Source organism: Babylonia areolata, chromosome 21 (genome assembly GCF_041734735.1).
Source record: "Babylonia areolata isolate BAREFJ2019XMU chromosome 21, ASM4173473v1, whole genome shotgun sequence".
Lineage (NCBI taxonomy): Eukaryota > Metazoa > Mollusca > Gastropoda > Neogastropoda > Buccinidae > Babylonia > Babylonia areolata.
Genome location: NC_134896.1, coordinates 45,613,464 through 45,635,548, shown reverse-complemented (window position 1 = coordinate 45,635,548; position 22,085 = coordinate 45,613,464). Strand labels below are relative to the sequence as shown.

The window sequence follows — 22,085 nt, the reverse complement described above, 5'->3', positions numbered from 1 at the left end:
ATCATACACACACACACACACACACACACACACACACACACACACACACACACACACACAGAGAGAGAGAGAGAGAGAGAACTCTGAACAACATGTGCGACCTTCTGTGATTTGCACCAGTTGGGGAACACCTGTTTCGTGTCAAGGCAGTCAGAAATCAACAGCCTTCAGACAGACAAAAACGGTTTACCCATCGCTGTCCGAGTTCATCATGAATCATGTGCTGTTGTTTCGTTACAAAAGAGTTCATCATAATTATGAATCATGGGCTGTTCTGCTTCATTATAACAGAGTTCATCGTAATTATGAATCATGGGCTGTTGTTTCGTTACAAAAGAGTTCATCATAATCATGAACCATGGGCTGTTCTGCTTCATTATAACAGAGTTCATCATAATCATGAACCATGGGCTGTTCTGCATCATTATAACAGAGTTAATCGTAATTATGAATCATGGGCTGTTGTTTCGTTACAACAGAGTTCATCATAATCATGAACCATGGGCTGTTCTGCTTCATTATAACAGAGTTCGTCATAATAATGAACCATGGGCTGTTCTGCTTCATTATAACAGAGTTCGTCATAATAATGAACCATGGGCTGTTCTGCTTCATTATAACAGAGTTCATCATAATCATGAACCATGGGCTGTTCTGCTTCATTATAACAGAGTTCATCATAATCATGAACCATGGGCTGTTCTGCTTCATTATAACAGAGTTCATCATAATCATGAACCATGGGCTGTTCTGCTTCATTATAACAGAGTTCATCATAATCATGAACCATGGGCTGTTCTGCTTCATTATAACAGAGTTCATCATAATCATGAACCATGGGCTGATCTCTTCGGGGACAGCACTTCGCCGTGGCGTGGCGCCACCCCTTTCTCTTGCCTTGTACCTGCTTACAATGTATTTTACTTCTCACAGTTTCTTCATACATACTTTTCGCTGGTCAGTACTTTCTTTGATATTCTCTTCTGAAAGACATGAACCAATCATCAGTAACCAGTTAAACAACGTCATCAAGAAAGTAGGAGGCAAAACGTTTAGTGGGGAGGGGAACATGTACTCTGAGCTCTGTGACTGTACATGAGGTTCTTTGTTCCAGAGATGTGTGTTCCTGTGTCTGCATCACAGCACGGCTCTGCATTGTCCTGTTTTTCCACATTTGTGGGATCATAGAATGGTGACAGACAGCTGCACCCACCTCCTGCTGTGTGGTTCTCTTCCGCAACTATGCACAACAGAGAAAACAGATATCATTTAATGAACAACAACGGATGGATGCCCCTCACATACATGCCTACATGTACAACAGAGGGAAGACCTCCAAGACACATGTGTGACACCAACGTTAATCCAACAAAGGAATCATGAAAAGACATCGCAAAGCACATCATCTGGTAAAAAAACAAAAACAAAAAAAAACCCACGCACATTGGTGTGGCCTTAACTTTTGACTTCTAAATTTGCGAAACATTGATATACCGGCCAAAACAATTCACTATACCATGATTAATGAAAATTGGAAGAAAAGCCCAACTTTTGTCATGACTACATATTTCCAAATATACCATGTTGTGACCTTGACCTTTGACCTCTGACCCTTTCTCTTTGTACAGGCATTGTTCTCGTATGACCAATCATTTTACCAAATTTGATGAAGATTATAAACACGACCTTCTCTTTCTTGCACGTAAAAACTTGACATTCAATCTCTGATTTTGACTTTCTTTAGCGACCATACTCTACCCGTAACCACTCACAATACTAAGTTGGGTTGAAGCTGAATGTCTGTCTGTCAATATATATATATATATATATATATATATATATATATATTTGCGTTTCCCATATAATTCCATCGAATTTTGACCCCTCACCCTGTATACCATATCAAAGCGGGGATGACTTGAAGATCTTTTGCACACCTACCACCCAACTACGTTTGATTCATATGCCACTTGCAGTTGCGGAGAAAATACCAATGTTAAACGTTTACCACACACACTGACACCGGGTTACTACAGAGACTTTGATTACACACGTGATGCAAAAACATGTAGAAATACACGCGCGCGCACACACACACACACACACACACACACACACACACGCACACAGATGCACATACACACACACACACACACACACACACACACACACACGCACACAGATGCACACACACACACACACACACACACACACACACACACACACACACACACACAGAGGCGCTGGAATGACACTGAACTGGCAAAGTGATTTTGTCACATGGTTTCCAGGGAAACCAAAACCTAAAACAAAGCTACCTATATCATGTATCGTCATATGAGGATACCAGCATCATATCAAACATCATATGGGAAAGAAAGCTCCTGAAATCGGAACAGATGTCTGTAATTAGAGCTCGCTCGTAAATGTCAAGGTTTCCGTTGCTTCCATGAAAAACATGTCAGCACTCTGTATGCGGTGAAATGTCAACTGAGAAAGAAGAGACGTTGTGTGATTGTGTGTGTGTGTGTGTGTGTGTGTGTGTGTGTGTGTGTCTGTCTGTCTGTCTGTCTGTCTGTGACAGTGAGTCTGTGTGTGAGTGTGTGTCTGTGTCTGTCTCTATGTGTCTGTGTGTGTTTGTGCGTCAGTATCTGTGTGTCTGTATGTCATTGTCTGCGTGAGTATGTTTATATATGTGTCTGTGCGTCTATGTGTGTGTGTGGGTGCATATGTGCGTGTGTGTATATGTCTGTGTGCGTGCACGACATGTTTATATATGTTTGTGTCACATAGTAACAGAGAGAGAAAGGGGCAAAGAGAACAAGAATGAATGAAATAATATCACACACACACACACACACACACACACACACACACACACACACACACACACACGGGACGTGAGTTTTTGTGATTTGCCCCAGTTGTACGACTACAGCAGGACACCAGTTTTACTTCAATCCATTCAGAGACAATTGCTGACAGCAAAAGAGAGCGAAACACATCGATGTGGAGCCCTGAAATGTCAGAGACAATGCTTTCCCCTTCCATCCCAAGAAAAGAAAACAAAAACAAAGCATGGCAAACAAACAAACAAGCAAAAACTGCTCTGTATTGCTGTCTTGTCAGAACAGTTTTCACTGTGTTAAATGGGGCTGCTTTCTCCGGAGACAGCGCATCGCCATAGATTACTGTCACCCATTTTTTTCACTTGTGCACGTGATATACATTTGGCTTATCAAATCGTCTTTCTGTTCAGACTTCCCATTCACAATACAAGGTTGTTGATTGTTGTTGTTTTAACTGAAGTGGATGGGCGAGTTTGTTTTTTTTAAACTTGAGATAAATTGTCACAACAAAGTCTGAGACAGAGTGACAGACACACAGACAGGCAGAATCAAAGACAGACACATTCACAGAGTCATTGAGGAAGAGACAGAAAAACAGGGACAGAGACAGAGGGACAAAGAGAAAGAGAGGTAGAAGAGGGAGAAAGAGAAAGGGAGAAAGAGAAAGGCCGAGAGAGAGTAGGCGCGCGGCCGTGAGAGAGAGGTGGGGAGGGGGGGGAGAAAGACAGTAAGTGTGGATAGGGAGAAAAACACAGCATTGCAAGAAGATTCATTCGAAAATGTTTCAGTTGTGAAGACCATAACTAAAGGGGATGTGGGGCGGGGTGGAGGTTACGATCATGTCTTAGTAAAATCACATGCCAACAATAATTTCATTTCTAAAACGATTTCAGCGAAGCATTTTTATAGCATACTAGTTCATTTATAGCATAAACAACATATACCTGAATATGTGATGCTTTGTATGAAAAAATACTCTCTGATATCGTTGTGTTACACAGGCACTCACCAAACACAGTTCACCTTCCATTGATGTTCGACACAATATTAAAAATTTTTTGTAAATAACCACTACAAACGTCAGTTGACAAGCGCTAACGATGGTACTTGGGACGATGTAAATGACTCATAGTTTGATGCAAATGAACGACTGGACAGTTTTACTCTGAAAAAGAACAGAGTACAATTCTGTACTCGGAATTTTCATTGTAAATCAATAGTACTGAGATGGATAGATAGACAGACAGACAGACGGAAGAGAGAAATGGAGAAAGTGGGGGAGAGAGAAGGAAGAGTAAGGGGCGTTCAACATTCAACTCCGTCCTATCTTAACAGCATTTCAAGCAACAGAAACCCAAGCAACAAGAGAACATTTCTCTGCCTCACTGTCCACGACATCACACGGACCTCACGCCACAAGGACTCCTTCCCCGCCCCAACACACACACATACATACCAAGCACTCCTCCCCCACTCCCCCACCCACTCCCGAGCCGCAATGTTCAATCGATGGCCCAGGACGGCACATCTCCCTTGGCCAATAGCTGAGGTGAGGGGGTCCACGCTGACCAGCTGCAACTAGGGAGAAGGAAGGGTGGGGTGATGATGGAAGTAATCCCGATGATCACATATAAAAGGGTGATATCCTTTTCACTGATGGGAAGACAGAGCGGGGGTCCTTTATCCCGGATAAAGGCTGTGGAGACACTGTTGGGACATCATGAACACTGCAGAACATCATGAACACTGCACCATGAACACTGCAGGATATAATAAACAATACATCATGAATACTGCAGGACATCGTGAACACTCCATCATGAACACTGCTGGACATCATGAACATTGCATGACATCATGCACACTGCAGGACACCATGAACACTTCAGGACATCATGCACACTACAGGACATGATGAACACTACAGGACATGATGAACACTGCAGGACATCACGCATCACGAACACTGCAGGACATCACGAACACTACAGGACATCGTGAACACTGCAGGACATCATGAACACTGCGGGACACAATGAACACTTCAGGACATCATTAACACTACAGGACATCATGAACACTGCCGAACATCGTGAACACTGCAGGACATCATGAACACTACAGGACATCATGAACTCTGCAGGACATCATGAACACTACAGGACATCGTGAACACTGCAGGACATCATGAACACTACAGGACATCATGAACACTGCCGGACATCGTGAACACTGCAGGACATCATGAACACTGCCGGACATCGTGAACACTGCAGGACATCATGAACTCTGCAGGACATCATGAACACTACATGACATCATGAACACTGCCGAACATCGTGAACACTGCAGGACATCATGAACACTACAGGACATCATGAACACTGCCGGACATCGTGAACACTGCAGGACATCATGAACACTGTGGGGCATCATGAACACTACATGACATCATGAACAGTGCATCATGAACACTGCAGGATATCACGAACACTGCAGGACATCGTGAACAGTGCAGGACATCATGAACACTGCAGGACATCTTGAACACTGCAGGACATCATGAACTCTGCAGGACATCACGAACTCTGCAGGACATCAGGAACACTGCAGGACATTGATCCCCCGTCATCAAACGTTGTGTCTTTTGGTTGAAAGGGTTTCACAACTGTTCACTTGCTGAACAGGTTCCAACACGAAGTTTACAAGACTGCGACAGCAACGCTGACAGCGAAGGTTTGTAGGTCCGAAACAATGCTGTAGGGTGCAGTATGACGAAACAACGCTATAGGGGGTGTGGTATCACGAAACAACGCTATAGGGGGTGCAGTATCACGAAACAACGCTATAGGGGGTGCAGTATCACGAAACAACGCTATAGGGTGCAGTATCACGAAACAACGCTATAGGGGGTGTGGTATCACGAAACAACGCTATGGGGGGTGTGGTATGACGAAACAACGCTATGGGGGGTGTGGTATGACGAAACAACGCTATAGGGGGTGTGGTATCACGAAACAACGCTATAGGGGGTGTCGTATGACGAAACAACGCTATAGGGGGTGTGGTATGACGAAACAACGCTATAGGGGGTGTGGTATGACGAAACAACGCTATAGGGGGTGTGGTATGACGAAACAACGCTATAGGAGGTGTGGTATGACGAAACAACGCTATGGGGGGTGTGGTATGACGAAACAACGCTATAGGGGGTGTGGTATGACGAAACAACGCTATAGGGGGTGTGGTATGACGAAACAACGCTATAGGGGGTGTGGTATGACGAAACAACGCTATAGGGGGTGTCGTATGACGAAACAACGCTATAGGGGGTGTGGTATGACGAAACAACGCTATAGGGGGTGTGGTATGACGAAACAACGCTATGGGGGGTGTGGTATCACGAAACAACGCTATAGGGGGTGTGGTATCACGAAACAACGCTATGGGGGGTGTGGTATGACGAAACAACGCTATGGGGGGTGTGTATTGCTGTCACACCGGGACATGTTTCCTGTGTAAAATGAACGCTGGTGGCCTCTAGCTAGAGTGCACTGCCATAGTTCGAAAAGGAAATGTGTTTAATGTCTCGTCACATTAACTAGTGATTGTAGACATTTTGTTTAAGCATGAACTTTCACATTTGAATGTTATCGTTTAAAAATAGATCAATAAAAAAAAATTGGCAGAATGGGAGGGAGAAGTTGAAAGGTGAATTTGGGAAACAGTGTAGATGGAGGGTGTTGGGGAAACAGTGTAGATGGAGGGTGTTGGGGAAACAGTGTAGATGAAGGGTGTTGGGGAAACAGTGTAGATGGAGGGTGTTGGGGAAACAGTGTAGATGAAGGGTGTTGGGGAAACAGTGTAGATGGAGGGTGTTGGGGAAACAGTGTAGATGGAGGGTGTTGGGGAAACAGTGTAGATAGAGGGTGTTGGGGAAACAGTGTAGATAGAGGGTGTTGGGGAAACAGTGTAGATGGAGGGTGTTGGGGAAACAGTGTAGATGAAGGGTGTTGGGGAAACAGTGTAGATGGAGGGTGTTGGGGAAACAGTGTAGATGAAGGGTGTTGGGGAAACAGTGTAGATAGAGGGTTTTGGGGAAACAGTGTAGATGGAGGGTGTTGGGGAAACAGTGTAGATGAAGGGTGTTGGGGAAACAGTGTAGATGGAGGGTGTTGGGGAAACAGTGTAGATGGAGGGTGTTGGGGAAACAGTGCAGATGGAGGGTGTTGGGGAAACAGTGTAGATGGAGGGTGTTGGGGAAACAGTGTAGATGGAGGGTGTTGGGGAAACAGTGTAGATGGAGGGTGTTGGGGAAACAGTGTAGATAGAGGGTGTTGGGGAAACAGTGTAGATGAAGGATGGAATCAAAATGAATGTTTGAAATAACTACAACTACAACTGAAGAAAATCATCCAATGAACTTTGTAAAAAGGGTAGTTTATTTAACAAGAGAAACAAGTCATAATGAATGTAAAAATCAAAACATCAACATTTCCCAGTGACTTTTGATGACATACTTTCGTGCAGGTGAGGCTTAATCAACTGACAGTCAGAAATGATATGCTTTAATGTAACATCGCTAAAAGCAACCCACTTGATTTTATGACGATATTTAGTCCGCAATGAAACAGATAACTGAAATTAAATATAAAACAGGTCTGCGTGAGTCCACTGACAAGGTTTAAAAGTGGGATTGAAGAACTTATAAATGTCTCTTTCTTGTGCATTACTCATTTCCTTGTATGGCGTGGCGCGCCGCACAGTGTTGACCACATTCCTGCACGTCTGTCGGTTGTGTGGCTGGGTCTCTGCAAATGGTTTCCCTGTCCATTTTGACATAATTTCAGTTCATAGTTTTTTTGTTTTTTTTCTATCTCACCCCCTCAACAGTTCCTAGATCAGTGTCTTGAGATGATACACATTTCACACGTGCTCAGAGAGAACCTCGCTGAAGACGAATGCTGTCACCAGTGCTCGGCCCTGGAATGTCAGAAACCGTCAGGTTATATTTTACCTTTTAGACACAAAACACCAGCGATGTTTATTCTTCTTTCTTGCTAAAATCACATCCTATTTTTCCTTTTATCGTGATCTGTTTGAAGAAAACTAATTCATAGACAGAAGGGAGAGACTGGGAACATTACAGAAAGCGGGAGCGAGATAGATAGATAGATAGGGAGAGAGAGAGAGAGGGAGAGAGAGAGGGAGAGAGAGAGAGAGAGAGGGAGAGAGAGAAGCATGATGTGCACACTCAGATCGACCTTTGTGCGTTTGCGCAAGTTATTGGCATCTAACAAGAGAACCAACTTTGTGTCCAAGTTATTGGCATCTAACAAGAGAACCAACTTTGTGTGCAAGTTATTGGCATCTAACAAGAGAACCAACTTTGTGTGCAAGTTATTGGCATCTAACAAGAGAACCAACTTTGTGTGCAAGTGACTGTTATCAAAAGAGTTAGGAACACCGTCGCTTTCCCGTGTGAAATGTCAGAGGAACACGTTTCACATCTATCCCGAGAACTTTGAACGCTAACAGCCTTTGCACTTCGCTTTCACCGTGGGATGAGAACATAGAATGGGGGGGATGAGGAAAAACTAGAGATAAGAATGAGTAGAGTGAGGGGTTGAGAGGACATACAGAGAGACACAGAGAGAGACAGACAGACAGACTGACAGAAAAGAAAGCAGGTGGGCAGACAGGCACGTTGGACAGAACCCCACGCCCGGAACGACACACCGTGCAGGTCAGCACCCTGACGTGAAGGGAGTCAGGCCAACAGGTCGGTACTCGTCCTGTAACAAGGCTGACAGTCAGGCACAGGCAGATAGACAGACAGAAAGACAGGTAGACTGATCGACAGACTGATAAACAGATAACAGACAGAAAGACAGGTAGACTGATCGACCGACTGATAAACAGACACAGGCATACAGACAGACAGAAAAACAGGTAGACTGATCGACAGACTCATAAACAGATAACAGACAGGTAGTTAGATAAAGTAGGTACGAAAATAGATTGGCAGACAAACATAAAGACAGACAGGCAGATAGACAGACATAACAAATAGAGAGGTATCCCGATAGCCAAACAGACATGAAAGCAGGTAAACACCACCTATGACGGACATGATGTGGCTGAAACTTCAAAATACAGAACTAAAAGGGGGACACATCAAAATCCTCAGCATCCACTTCACCATCCTTTTCCAACAAAATTTTAATCTTGAAATCATATCGTTCGAAGGTGATGATTTTTTTTTTTTTAATCATTTTTTTTCGATGTCTCGTGAGTTGTGACAGAATCCATAAGTTTGTTTTACTAGGGTGCACTTCTTTAGATAATGAATCTATCTTGGAACTTAATAGTCCTTTCTCTCTCTCTCTCTCTCTCTCTCTCTCTCTCTCTCTCTGGCTGTATCAAAAGAATAAACACACAGTGGGATAAAAGAACAGAGAGACAGAGACGGATAGACAGACAGGCTGATAGGCAGACAGACAGACGGGCAGATAACTGAAGAGGAATACGGTGATGAAAGTAATCATTGGAGCAGAAATAGAAAAAGAGGAGGAGGGGAGGAGGAGGAGGAGGAGAAGTAGGCCTAGATCAATTTGGATACACGGCAAATGACTCTCTCTCTCTCTCTCTCTCTCTCTCTCTCTACATACTTCCACGTGCGTTGCCGAGGTGACCTCGTACAGACCAAAAATAGACCAGTTGTGTCACACTTTCCGAGACCTTTCAACGACCACCATGGCCCTTAGTGATTTGCCTTAGATGTAACACTGCTTCCAGAACCGGCGCGACCTTTTGTGATTTGTCTGCGAGAATACCATTGTACTTTGAACATTCAGACAACTGCTGGCATCAATAGAAAAAGGCACCCATTACTTCTTTTTGGAGACAATGTCACTACCTTTCCAAGAAAACAAACCACTGCTTTGTATCGTTGTCACCACAGGTCATGGTGTGTCTCTACTCCTCGGGTAATACACGTCGCCAGAGCTCAGCGCCACTTTTTCTCTCATGTGAGAGATTCAAAGAAAGAAGGCAGAAAAGTCGACCGACAGACAGGACTGGTGAAGGAAAAGGGTCAGGGAAAGTATGGGAGACAGACACGGCGACAGTTGGAGCCAGGCAGTCAACACGAGGAAAGGAGATTTGATGTCATGTGGTGTGGTCACAATCAGGGGGGATCATTCAGTGGATGGCCCATCTTCCCAGGGGGAGATAAGGTCTGTCTGTGAATCCTACGAGGGGGCTCCGTTGTTGCCAAATACAGTGCAGAGGGAGAGGAATAGTGGGGGTAGGGAGGGGGAGGGGAGAATGAGAGACAGACAGACAGACCTAGACAGAGAGAGACAAGAGAGAGACAGACCCAAGACTCGATTTTTTTTCACTCAAGGCCAGAGGCCCTGTCTGAACGAGGCGCAGCAACATCTTCAGTCCAAACAGACCATTTTAAACCAGCATCAATTTCGTCCTCATTGGATTCCTGACGTAACGGCTACTTCACACAATGATTTCCTTTTTCACAACTGTACATGTACACTTCAGAGACTGTCAAACCACATCTTCGATGTCTGTCCCGATTGTCATACAACTACAAATTCAGCAGTAGTAGTAGTAGAAGCAGCAGCAGTAACAGTAGTAGTAGTGATGGTATCACTACTCCTAATTAAATCATACAGTGCCTTTCCATGTAAAACAGCTCAGTTGCGCCGTGCAATACAAAAATCGATCACTCTTCACAAAGAGTGTGGAAGTGAAGTGTTTTCTGTTCTGAATCTATCACCTGACATCTCTTTCTTTCTTTTTTGTGCCATCTAACAGACGATTGCGAAGATATCTTTCTGTTTTCATAAACACCCCTTTAGTGCGTTTGAGTGCATGTTCAAATTTCAGTGATCTCTCTCTCTCTCTCTCTGTCTGACTGTCTGACTGTCTCTGTCTCTGGTAACTCTTCTCATTTTTCTATGGATGTCTTTCTTATTCCTTTCTTTTACATGTGGCATGTCCGTTTTGTAAAATGCTTGGAGCTTACTCACTGCGTAATGTTTTTTTGTTGTTGTTTTTTTTTGTTTGGTTGGTTGTTTTGGTGTTGTTATTGTTTTGTTTTGTTTTGTTTTGTTTGTTGTTGTTTTTGTTATAAAATGTGTTTCATCCACTGGAAGAAAAGAGTCAGACTAATAGATAGACAGATGCACACATTTAAATGCAGACAGTTGCACACACACACACACACACACACACACACACACACACACACACACACACACACACACACACACACACACACACACACACACACACACACACACACACACACAGAAGACTCCAGCGAACGGCCAATCGATGGAACAGGACGGCACGTGCCACACGCCTCCAGTAGTCTCCCTGGGCCAGTAACTGAGGGCAGGGGAATACACACCGGCCAACAACTGCAGCCAGTGGGGAGGAAGGGTGAAGGGTCGCTGGAGTAATACTTTAACTCTTGATGTACATTATGCCTACCAGACCGTTTGAAGCATTAAGATGGGATCTATCTATCTGTCTATCTATCTATCTATCTATCTATCTATCAATCTATCTAATATAATATAATATGAAATAATATGATATCATATAAAATAGTACAGTCTACCACAAAATTTTGTGAAGAGGTCAGATTAAAAATAAAAAAATTAAAAAACCAAAAAAAAAACACCACCCATCTCTGTTGAATCTCAAAGGCGATTGTGACCTGATGGTGTGCAGTGTGACCTGACGGTGTGACGTGATGGTGTGCAGTGTGATATGATGGTGTGCAGTGTGACATGATGGTGTGACGTGATGGTGTGCAGTGTGACCTGACGGTGTGACCTGATGGTGTGCAGTGTGACCTGACGGTGTGACGTGATGGTGTGCAGTGTGATATGATGGTGTGCAGTGTGACATGATGGTGTGACGTGATGGTGCGCAGTGTGACGTGATGGTGCGCAGTGTGACGTGATGGTGTGCAGTGTGACATGATGGTGTGCAGTGTGACATGATGGTGTGCAGTGTGACATGATGGTGTGCAGTGTGACCTGACGGTGTGACGTGATGGTGTGCAGTGTGACGTGATGGTGTGCAGTGTGACGTGATGGTGTGCAGTGTGACCTGACGGTGTGACGTGATGGTGTGCAGTGTGACATGATGGTGTGACGTGATGGTGCGCAGTGTGACGTGATGGTGCGCAGTGTGACATGATGGTGTGCAGTGTGACATGATGGTGTGCAGTGTGACATGATGGTGTGACGTGATGGTGCGCAGTGTGACATGATGGTGCGCAGTGTGACATGATGGTGTGCAGTGTGACGTGATGGTGTGCAGTGTGACGTGATGGTGTGACGTGATGATGCGCAGTGTGACATAATGGTGCGCAGTGTGACCTGACGGTGTGACGTGATGGTGCGCAGTGTGACGTGATGGTATGCAGTGTGACGTGATGGTGTGACGTGATGATGCGCAGTGTGACATAATGGTGCGCAGTGTGACATGATGGTGTGCAGTGTGATGTGATAGTGTGCAGTGTGACCTGACGGTGTGACGTGATGGTGTGCAGTGTGACGTGATGGTGTGACGTGTGACATGATGGTGTGACGTGATGGTGTGCAGTGTGACGTGATGGTGTGCAGTGTGACGTGATGGTGCGCAGTGTCACGTGATGGTGTGCAGTGTGACGTGATGGTGTGACGTGATGGTGTGCAGTGTCACGTGATGGTGTGACGTGATGGTGTGCAATGTGACCTGATGGTGTGACGTGATGGTGTGCAATGTGACATGATGGTGTGACGTGATGGTGTGCAGTATGACATGATTACGTGCAGTGTGACATAATGGTGTGCAATGTGACATGATGGTGTGACGTGGTGGTGTGCAGTGTGACATGATGGTGTGACCTGATGGTGTGCAGCATGATATTGGTTACGTGCAATGTGACATGATGGTGTGACGTGGTGGTGTGCAGTGTGACGTGTTGGTGTGACGTGATGGTGTGCAGTGTGACATGATGGTGTGACGTGATGGTGTGCAGTGTGACCTGATGGTGTGACGTGATGGTGTGCAGTGTGACCTGATGGTGTGACGTGATGGTGTGCAGTGTGACCTGATGGTGTGACGTGATGGAGTGATGGTGTGACGTGATGGTGTGACGTGATGGTGTGACCTGATGGTGTGACCTGATAGCGTGACCTGATGGTGGGACGTGATGGTGTGCAGTGTGACGTGATGGTGTGACCTGATGGTGTGACCTGATGGTGTGACATGATGGTGTGACATGATGGTGTGACGTGATGGTGTGACATGATGGCGTGACGTGATGGTGTGACGTGATGGTGTGCAGTGTGACGTGATGGTGTGACCTGATGGTGTGACCTGATGGTGTGACATGATGGTGTGACGTGATGGTGTGACATGATGGCGTGACGTGATGGTGTGACGTGATGGTGTGCAGTGTGACCTGATGGTGTGACCTGATGTTGTGCAGTGTGACCTGATGGCGTGACATGATGGTGTGAAGTGTGACCTGATGGTGTGACGTGAAGGTGTGCAGTGTTACCTGATGGTGTGACGTGATGGTGTGCAGTGTGACGTGATGGTGTGCAGTGTGACATGATGGTGTGCAGTGTGACCTGATGGTGTGACCTGATGGTGTGCAGTGTGACCTGATGGTGTGACCTGATGGTGTGCAGTGTGACCTGATGGTGTGACCTGATGGTGTGCAGTGTGACCTGATGGTGTGACCTGATGGTGTGCAGTGTGACCTGATGGTGTGACGTGATGGTGTGCAGTGTGACATGGTGGTGTGCAGTGTGACCTGATGGTGTGACGTGATGGTGTGCAGTGTGACATGGTGGTGTGCAGTGTGACGTGATGGTGTGCAGTGTGACATGGTGGTGTGCAGTGTGACCTGATGGTGTGACGTGATGGTGTGCAGTGTGACCTGATGGTGTGACGTGATGGTGCGCAGTGTGACCTGATGGTGTGACGTGATGGTGTGCAGTGTGACATGATGGTGTGCAGTGTGACATGATGGTGTGACGTGATGGTGTGCAGTGTGACATGATGGTGTGACGTGATGGTGTGCAGTGTGACCTGATGGTGTGACGTGATGGTGTGCAGTGTGACCTGATGGTGTGAGTGTGACCTGATGGTGTGCAGTGTGACCTGATGGTGTGAGTGTGACCTGATGGTGTGCAGTGTGACCTGATGGTGTGAGTGTGACCTGATGGTGTGCAGTGTGACCTGATGGTGTGCAGTGTGACCTGATGGTGTGCAGTGTGACCTGATGGTGTGAGTGTGACGTGATGGTGTGCAGTGTGACCTGATGGTGTGACATGATGGTGTGCAGTGTGACACGATGATGTGCAATATGACCTGATGGTGTGTAATGTGACCTGATGGTGTGCAAGGGACGAAGATGGAAACGACATGCGAGCAGTCGGCACGTTGATTTGTGTCCCACAGCTGTGAGACAGGAGGTGAGCTGAGGAGGAAGGTGGCAGAATGGTTAAGACGCTTATATGTCAATACAGTGTCCGTGATGGTCAAAGTTCGAATCAGGTCTCCCCCTTTCTCCCAAGTTTGAATGGAAAATCAATATGAGCGTCTAGTCATGCGGATGAGACGATAAACCGATGATCTGAGTGCAGCACGCTCGCTGAAAAATAACCCATGGCAACGTAAAAAAAAGAAGAAGAAAACAACAATAACAACTGAAATTGTGGATTTTACCAGTCTCCAAATTCAACACATGCGTAGTCCTGTTGTTGCACTTGCCGACGTGTGTATACACAGATACAGGATCGAATAATTATGTTTTCTCCAGTAACTCATTTCCGCTTTCGATGGGTTAAGAAAAAGCCCAAACAAACAAACAAACACATGCACAACAAGCACAATCACTTATCTTAGAGTTGCTTAAATAGCGGTAAATGGGTAAAAACAGTCATACGCTTAAAAACCAAATCGGTGAAATATGTGAACGTGGGAGTTGCAGCCTACGAATGCAGAAGCAGTAAATGGCAATGACAGTCTCACAGCTTTGTTGTTGTGGGTTCATCATGTTTCAAGGCATTCCTGACACCTGGTCCCACGGCAAACTGCTCTGTACTGTGAATGGGTCATGATGCTTGTCGAACAGGCCAAGAACAATGTCTGTCTGTGCGTTTTCTCCCCTTCCCCTCTCTCTCTCCCCCTCTCTCATTGTCTCTCCATCCATCTTTCTGATCACCCACACTTAGGTGTGTGCGTGTTCGCGCGCGAGAGTGCGTGTGCGTGTTGCGTGTGCGTGTGTGTGTGTGTGCGCGCGCGCGCGCGTGTGTGTGTGTGTGTGTGCGTGTTTGTCTGTGAGTCTGTGTGCATACCTGAACGTGAATGTATACACATACAAAATACATTGTGTTAGTTTTTCAGAGACATTTTCCTAACAAAAAACGGGGTTCCTTCCGGATTGTGGGGAGTTTCTCTTTGTTCAGTGAGAATGTCTCTTCAGCCGGAAGTCTGGAGCAAGGTGCCACCCCCACGAGTTCTTGACAGACCAAACCAGCTGTCACTTGCTGTGCCATGTTCAGAAGAACAAAATGACTTACATAATATCCATTGTGGGGCTTCATTATCACTGACCCCCCACTCCACCCTTCCCCAAACAGCCCATCCCCGGAACAAAGCAGTCTTCAAAGTTAAACCAGGACATATTTGTGGCGCTTTCCTTCCCTGTGGACAACGAAGACATCAGGGACAGGATTTATCATCGACACTCTTTCTCTGATACATGTGAACATGCACACGCACAGGGAGACAGATGGGGAGAAAAACAAAAGGAGACAGAGAAAGAACTACCTTTGCGTCCCAGTGACTATTATCAAAAGAGGTGAAATGTCAGCGACTGTTAAGTTTTACCTCCATTCCGAGAACTTAGACAGACAGATAGATAGACTGAGAATCGGACACGAAGACAGTGAGATTGGCATATAGGCAAGCAGAAAGATATAGACAGACAGACATATAGTCAGACGTACAGAGAATTTGATTGATAGGCAAAGAATCGGACATAACAGACACAGAAATCGACAGACATGGTGACTTACATAGATAGACAGACAAGTAGAGATTCAGATAAACTGATTGACAGACCGACAAAGATAAAATACTAAGAGATGGACAGACAAGGAATCAGTTATACAGATAGAAAGGAACAGACAGACAGACAAGCATAGAATCAGATAAAGAAATTGACGGACTGACAGACAGAAATGAGACATACAGAAATGGAAAGACAGGCAGAGAACACCAGACTCCCGTGTCTTCTCTGTCGGAGGGGTTGCTGTCAATGTGAGATAAATCGCTCCAGCTGATGAAATGATACAGCAGTACGTATGCTGAGAGAGATAGAAAGAAAGACAGAGAAAAAAATGTGAGTCAGAAAGGCAGACAGACACACAGAGACAAAAAGAGAGAGACAGAGAGAGATAGAGAGAGACAGAGAGGAGAAGGACAGAGACAGACAGACGGACAGATATACAGAAGCTGGACAGACAGGCAGACAGACAGACGGACGGATATACAGGAGACAGACAGACAGTCACACACACACACACACACACACACACACACACACACACACACACACACACACACACACACACACACACACACACACACACACACACACACACACACACAGAGATATCACAAATCCTCACTAAAGGACTCGGCAGCTCTGCTGGCGTGAGGAATCCTGTCAATGCAGGGGAAGCCCCCAGTGTTGGTGAAGCAAAGTAGTCTGTTGAGATAGAGAGCGAACGTCAGCAACAGGATCAGAAAGATGGCCACCACTGCCAGAAACACCACAGCCTGCAACGGCACTGAAACACACAACAAAAACACGAACATTCAGAGGATAATTTAACAGCACATAACGCAGTTGCACATGGAAATCGAATGAAATTAGGGAATTAATAAAGAAAAAATGTCCCACCAACATCCCCTGTGACTATTCCTAGCTTTCGGTTCATTGGAAACCATCGTCAAGGACAGGCCAGCTGAAAATGAAGGAGATACACATCACAGTCACAAAGGGGAAACTGAGAGGAAAAGAGATATAAAAACAGAACGAACGACAGCAGAGAGGGAACATATTTTCAGGCAAAGGCACTCAGCCTAATTATCTAGCTCTGTTCACGTGGTGCTACCTCGTGCTCGGGGATGGTGGAGAAGAAAAGGAAGATTAAGAAAAAGTGACTGATGAGGAGGCGGATCTAGGAAGAGGTGGTTGAAGAGGCTGGGGAAACGGAAGGAGGAAGAGGAGGTGAAGAACGAGAAGAGAGAGAGAGAGGAGGGGGCGGGCGAGACTGACAAAAATATCCATACATGTGTGTGTGTGTGTGTGTTGTGTGCGTGTGTGTGTGTGTGTGTGTGTGTGTGTGCGTGTGCGTGCGCGCGCGTGTGTGAGTGTGCGCGCGTGCGCGTGTGTGTGCGTGTGTGTGCGTATGTGTATGTGCTTGATTAATAAGTTATGACAAGACTTTATCACTATTGTGCTTTAGTTTATTCAGCCAGTCTTTGACGGCACACACAACATTAACAACCACATGCCTAAATAAATCACCTTCATCGATGATAGCAGTCATTGTTGAAGTTAGTGTGGCTTGTGTCAGCAAACTGTCCGAGAAGAGTACTCATGTGTTTCTGGAATACTTCAGTCCCCGACAGTTGCCTTTCACCTCTCCTGTTTCTGGAATACTTCAGTCCCCGACAGTTGCCTTTCACCTCTCCTGTTTCTGGAATACTTCAGTCCCCGACAGTTGCCTTTCACCTCTCCTGTTTCTGGAATACTTCAGTCCCCGACAGTTGCCTTTCACCTCTCCTGTTTCTGGAATACTTCAGTCCCCGACAGTTGCCTTTCACCTCTCCTGTTTCTGGAATACTTCAGTCCCCGACAGTTGCCTGTCAATGTCCTGCTTTTTCTTCTGCTATTCTGTTAGTTCTGCTGATCAGAAGTTTTTCAATAGATTCACTCCATGACAGATGCACGAATACACACAGGAACCACACAGTTTTCCCTGTGATGAATGCTGGTTGTACATGTATTTCAATACCTCATTCGGTCTACATAAAGTTAGTCACACTGAATCGAATTAAAGTAAAATAAGGTAGTCCTCCATGCAAAACAAATTTCATGAAGGTATAAGACCAGTTAATGTTGTCGTCGATGAAAAATGAAGCACAACATGTTGTTCAATGAGTTCTGTAACTCTGATCTGTGTCAGTGTCTGTGTTCTTGATGCCTCGGGTCTTCACCATCACCACACTCTTCGCCTTGAGAAAAAAATCAAATCGCACGAACACAAGCGAAAGAGAGACAATAGACACAGAGAGGATGTCACACAATTTCTTCGTGAAATTATATTTTTAACTGATCTGATGGATGACACGACCCTTCTTTTCCTTACTCCCGGGGAAATTGGAAGACACTGGTGTCCTAGTTTTGCCGATGGGAAGCGAAGTGAGTGGAATGTGCTCACTGCGGGCACTATCAGGCGTGGTAATGCTGCGAACGGACGAGTGTGAAACTGTCAAACAAGCTTATTGCAAACACACACACACACACACACTCGCCCCCCAAAAAACCCTCTCCAAACCCGCCACACAGTGCATCAGTGACAAGGGCACCAGATGAGAACAACAATTGCCGCAGATGTTATTAATGTTTGGGGAAGACGAGTGTCGGGACGTGCAACAGGCTATGTTGAATTAATTGCTGTGAACAACTGTAACGTTTGTGGCCTTTAGGACTGCTGGATTGCTGGGTTCACAGCATCTGTGTGTGTGCGTGTGTGTGTGTGTGTGTGTGTGTGTGTGTGTGTGTGTGATGTGCTGTGCGTGCGGAGTGCGTGCATTTGGTATTGAAACACGGAGTCGAGAAACAGCAAAGACAGGAAAAGCCTCCCGCACTACAACAAACACTATTTCCTTTATCAGAACACACATTTCAGGGGGGGAAACCAACACAATATAGGGAAAGTAATTAAGTCCTTTATTCAGTTTTCCGCTCTTCGCACTCTCTTCCACCTTAAATGTCCAAAAATATGATGCTGATGATGATATGAGTACTTACATAGCGCCTATCCTCCGTCGGAGACCAAGCTCTAAGTGCTTTACAAATACGGAGTCATTAGCACAATAGGCTGTCTACCTGGGCAGAGCCGACTTACAACTGCCACTGGGCGCTTGTCATTCGTTTCCTGTGTAATTCGATCAGGTTTCAGCTATACACACACATACACGCTCATACAGACATGTAGCATTTTACGTTTATGACCGTTTTGTTCATTTACCCCGTTGTGTTGGCAGCTATACGCCGTTTTCGGGGTTGTGCATGATGTGTATGTTCTTGATTCCATAGCCCACCTAATGCTGACATAGATCACAGGATCTTTAACGTGCGTATTTGATCTTCTGCGTGCGTATACGCACGAAGCAGTTTCAGGCACTAACAGGTCTGCACACAGTTGACCTGAGAGATCGGAAAAATCTCTACCCTTTACCCACTATGCGCCGTTTACGAGATTCGAACCCGGGACCCTCAGGTTGAAAGTCCAACGCTTTAACCAGCATGGAAATAACCTGAAATAGCTGATGTTTGACTGATTCTTGGAAGTGGACATTTATTAAGGTATTAGAAAAAAAAGTCGAAGCAGATGTTAATTTGTGAAATGCAACCATGAAGAAAGCTTTGAAGTGGGGCCGTATACGAATCGTTCGCAGTTACACGCTGTTCGCAGTTACACGCTGTTCACAATTACACGCTGTTCGCAGTTACACGCTGTTCGCAGTTACACGCTGTTCACAGTTACACGCTGTTCGCAGTTACACGCTGTTCGCAATTACCCAGCACCTACCCTATATGTAAATGACAGCATTGTGTTTGTCTTCAATGTGTATATGTCCACTCTGTCTCATTTCAGTCATGTCTCTCTCCTTTTTTGTGTGTTTTGTGGTGTTTATTAGATTGCCTCCTTTACATGTGATTTATCGTAATAACCTCCTTTGGTTCATGTCTATACACGTAATTCATCGTAATAACCTCTTTTGGTTCATGTCTATACACGAAATTCATCGTAATAACCCCCTTTGGTTCATGTCTATACACGTAATTCATCGTAATAACCTCCTTTGGTTCATGTCTATACACGTAATTCATCGTAATAACCCCCTTTGGTTCATGTCTATACACGTAATTCATTGTAATAACCCCCTTTGGTTCATGTCTATACATTATTGCTACTACACATTTTAAGGGATCAGGAGGAATATTGTTTAATGTCCCGTCACACACACTGGTGATTCGCTACTTTCATTAAAATGCATCATATGTGCATCTGCATATATATTACAGAATCATTATCATTATTATGCTTATTAGGCTTACATAATTCAGTACAGAATTCAGTACAAAATTGCCGTATTGGCTTGTCGCCAGTTCCAAGGATCTCTCCCATCTTACCTATCTTCTGTCCTTTATACTTAGCCTACATTCCTTCCCGTTCTGTCAAGTCATCTGCTGAAAAGCTACTTCGAGTCCCCAGAACCTCTTCAAAGGCATTTGGCCAAAAGACCTTTCAGTATCAAGCACCTTATGTCTGGAATTCTCTTCCTCTGGATCTCCGTCACTTACCAACCCTGTCCTACATCAAAACAAACCTGAAAACCTACATGTTCAAACAGGCCTTTGGATGTGATGAATTGAAGCCTAGTCTGCATTCTTCCTCCTCCTGTCCACTCCACTTTACCCTCTGCTGAAGTCTCTTCGCTGGGGGTGGGGGGTGGGGAGGAGTGAAGGGGGGTGGGGGTGGGGGCGAGCGTGTGTGTGCGTGTGAAAGGCATTTTTTGTCCTGTGTGTGTGTGTGTGTGTGTGTGTGTGTGAGAGAGAGAGAGAGAGATCGTTTATATCTGCAGTTTGTAGTATTGTCGTAGTGTATACATACACATATTATGTGTTGTTTTTCATGTGCAGAGGTATAATTATTATCAGGCGCTAGTGTATATGTATTGTTTCATGTGAGGCACATAGAGCCCATTATATGGGGAGTTTGCGCCATGTAAATACTATCTATCTATCTATCCATCATTATTATTATTATTATCACAATATGCAATGTGGCACATTTGTTACCTTTCTTTATTTGTTTCTGTGCGTGTGTGTGCGCGCGTTCCTTTCATTTATATTATCATCATGACAGCAGCAGCAGGAGCAGTAGTTGTTGTAGTTGTAGTAGATTAAAGCCTAATAAGCCTAATGATAATGATGATGACAATAATAATAATAATAATTATTATTATTATTACTAGGCTAATTTGGCATACTGTTCTTGTTGCTACAGAGACAGACTGGAAGACTAGGCAATGCCTAAGATCTTTATCTATGAATTGTAAGGTTTTTGAGTCTCAAGTCTCTCTCTGCCCCCCCCCCTCCCCTCCCCCCTTCCCTTCCTACCCCTACATTCCCTGTCTCCACCACCACCACCACCCCTTCATTCTTCATTAGATTCCAAGGGAATTTTTTCGGGGCAAGTTGTCAACTGTCAACATGAAATGTGTGATGACCGTTGATCAGTGTGGCGGCATGTTCTGTTTACAGCTTGTGTGTGTCGTCACGTGCCATGTGAGACTTCGGCTGGGAAAACCGGAGAGGTGAGTTTAGCATGGACGATGTCCCTCATGACAGAGTTTCCTTCTCTGCTTTGCAGTCCCCGAGGTCTGTGCGTGACGTGTTTTAAATGACGTTGGTGTGGTTTCAGAATAATTCCCATAAGACCATAATGCATCTCCAAAGTGGGGGAAAGTAGGTCTATTCTTCCGTTCATTTTCGTTCAGCTCGGTAGTTTTGTTTCATGTCCATTCATCAGTCATGATGTCTCTGAGACAGCGAGTAGTTATTCAAAATATGTACTTTCTTCCTGTGATTTTTTTCCGTAGTGATATGAATTATTGAACGACTGCATGGCAATCTGTTTCAGACGGCAGCGTAAAACACAGCACTGCGATCGTATTCTCGTGAAAACTTGCTGTTGCTTCTCTGTTTACTGAGTGGGTCTTACACGACAACGAGATGCAAGGCAGAATCGTAATTTGTGCACTTGCACACCCTTCATTGAGCAGTCAAGTGGTATTCTGCAGTAATCATGCTGCCTCCCGGCTTTCGTTGTG

The 22,085-nt window shown here is 45.1% G+C and overlaps 1 protein-coding gene across 1 annotated transcript in view; it reads right to left on the bottom strand.

Annotated features, from left to right (window-relative positions):
* The window catches only part of LOC143295972 (uncharacterized), a 122,651-nt gene extending 104,193 nt beyond the window's left edge, over positions 1-18,458 (bottom strand). Inside the window, exons 1-2 of the mRNA XM_076607682.1 lie at positions 17,485-18,458; positions 16,580-16,741 (exon numbers count right to left, since the gene is read on the bottom strand). Coding sequence (XP_076463797.1) covers positions 16,580-16,741; positions 17,485-17,506 — 184 coding nt within the window. The 5' untranslated portion in view covers positions 17,507-18,458. The remainder of the gene's footprint in view (positions 1-16,579; positions 16,742-17,484) is intronic.
* Between the last annotated feature and the right edge of the window lie 3,627 nt (positions 18,459-22,085).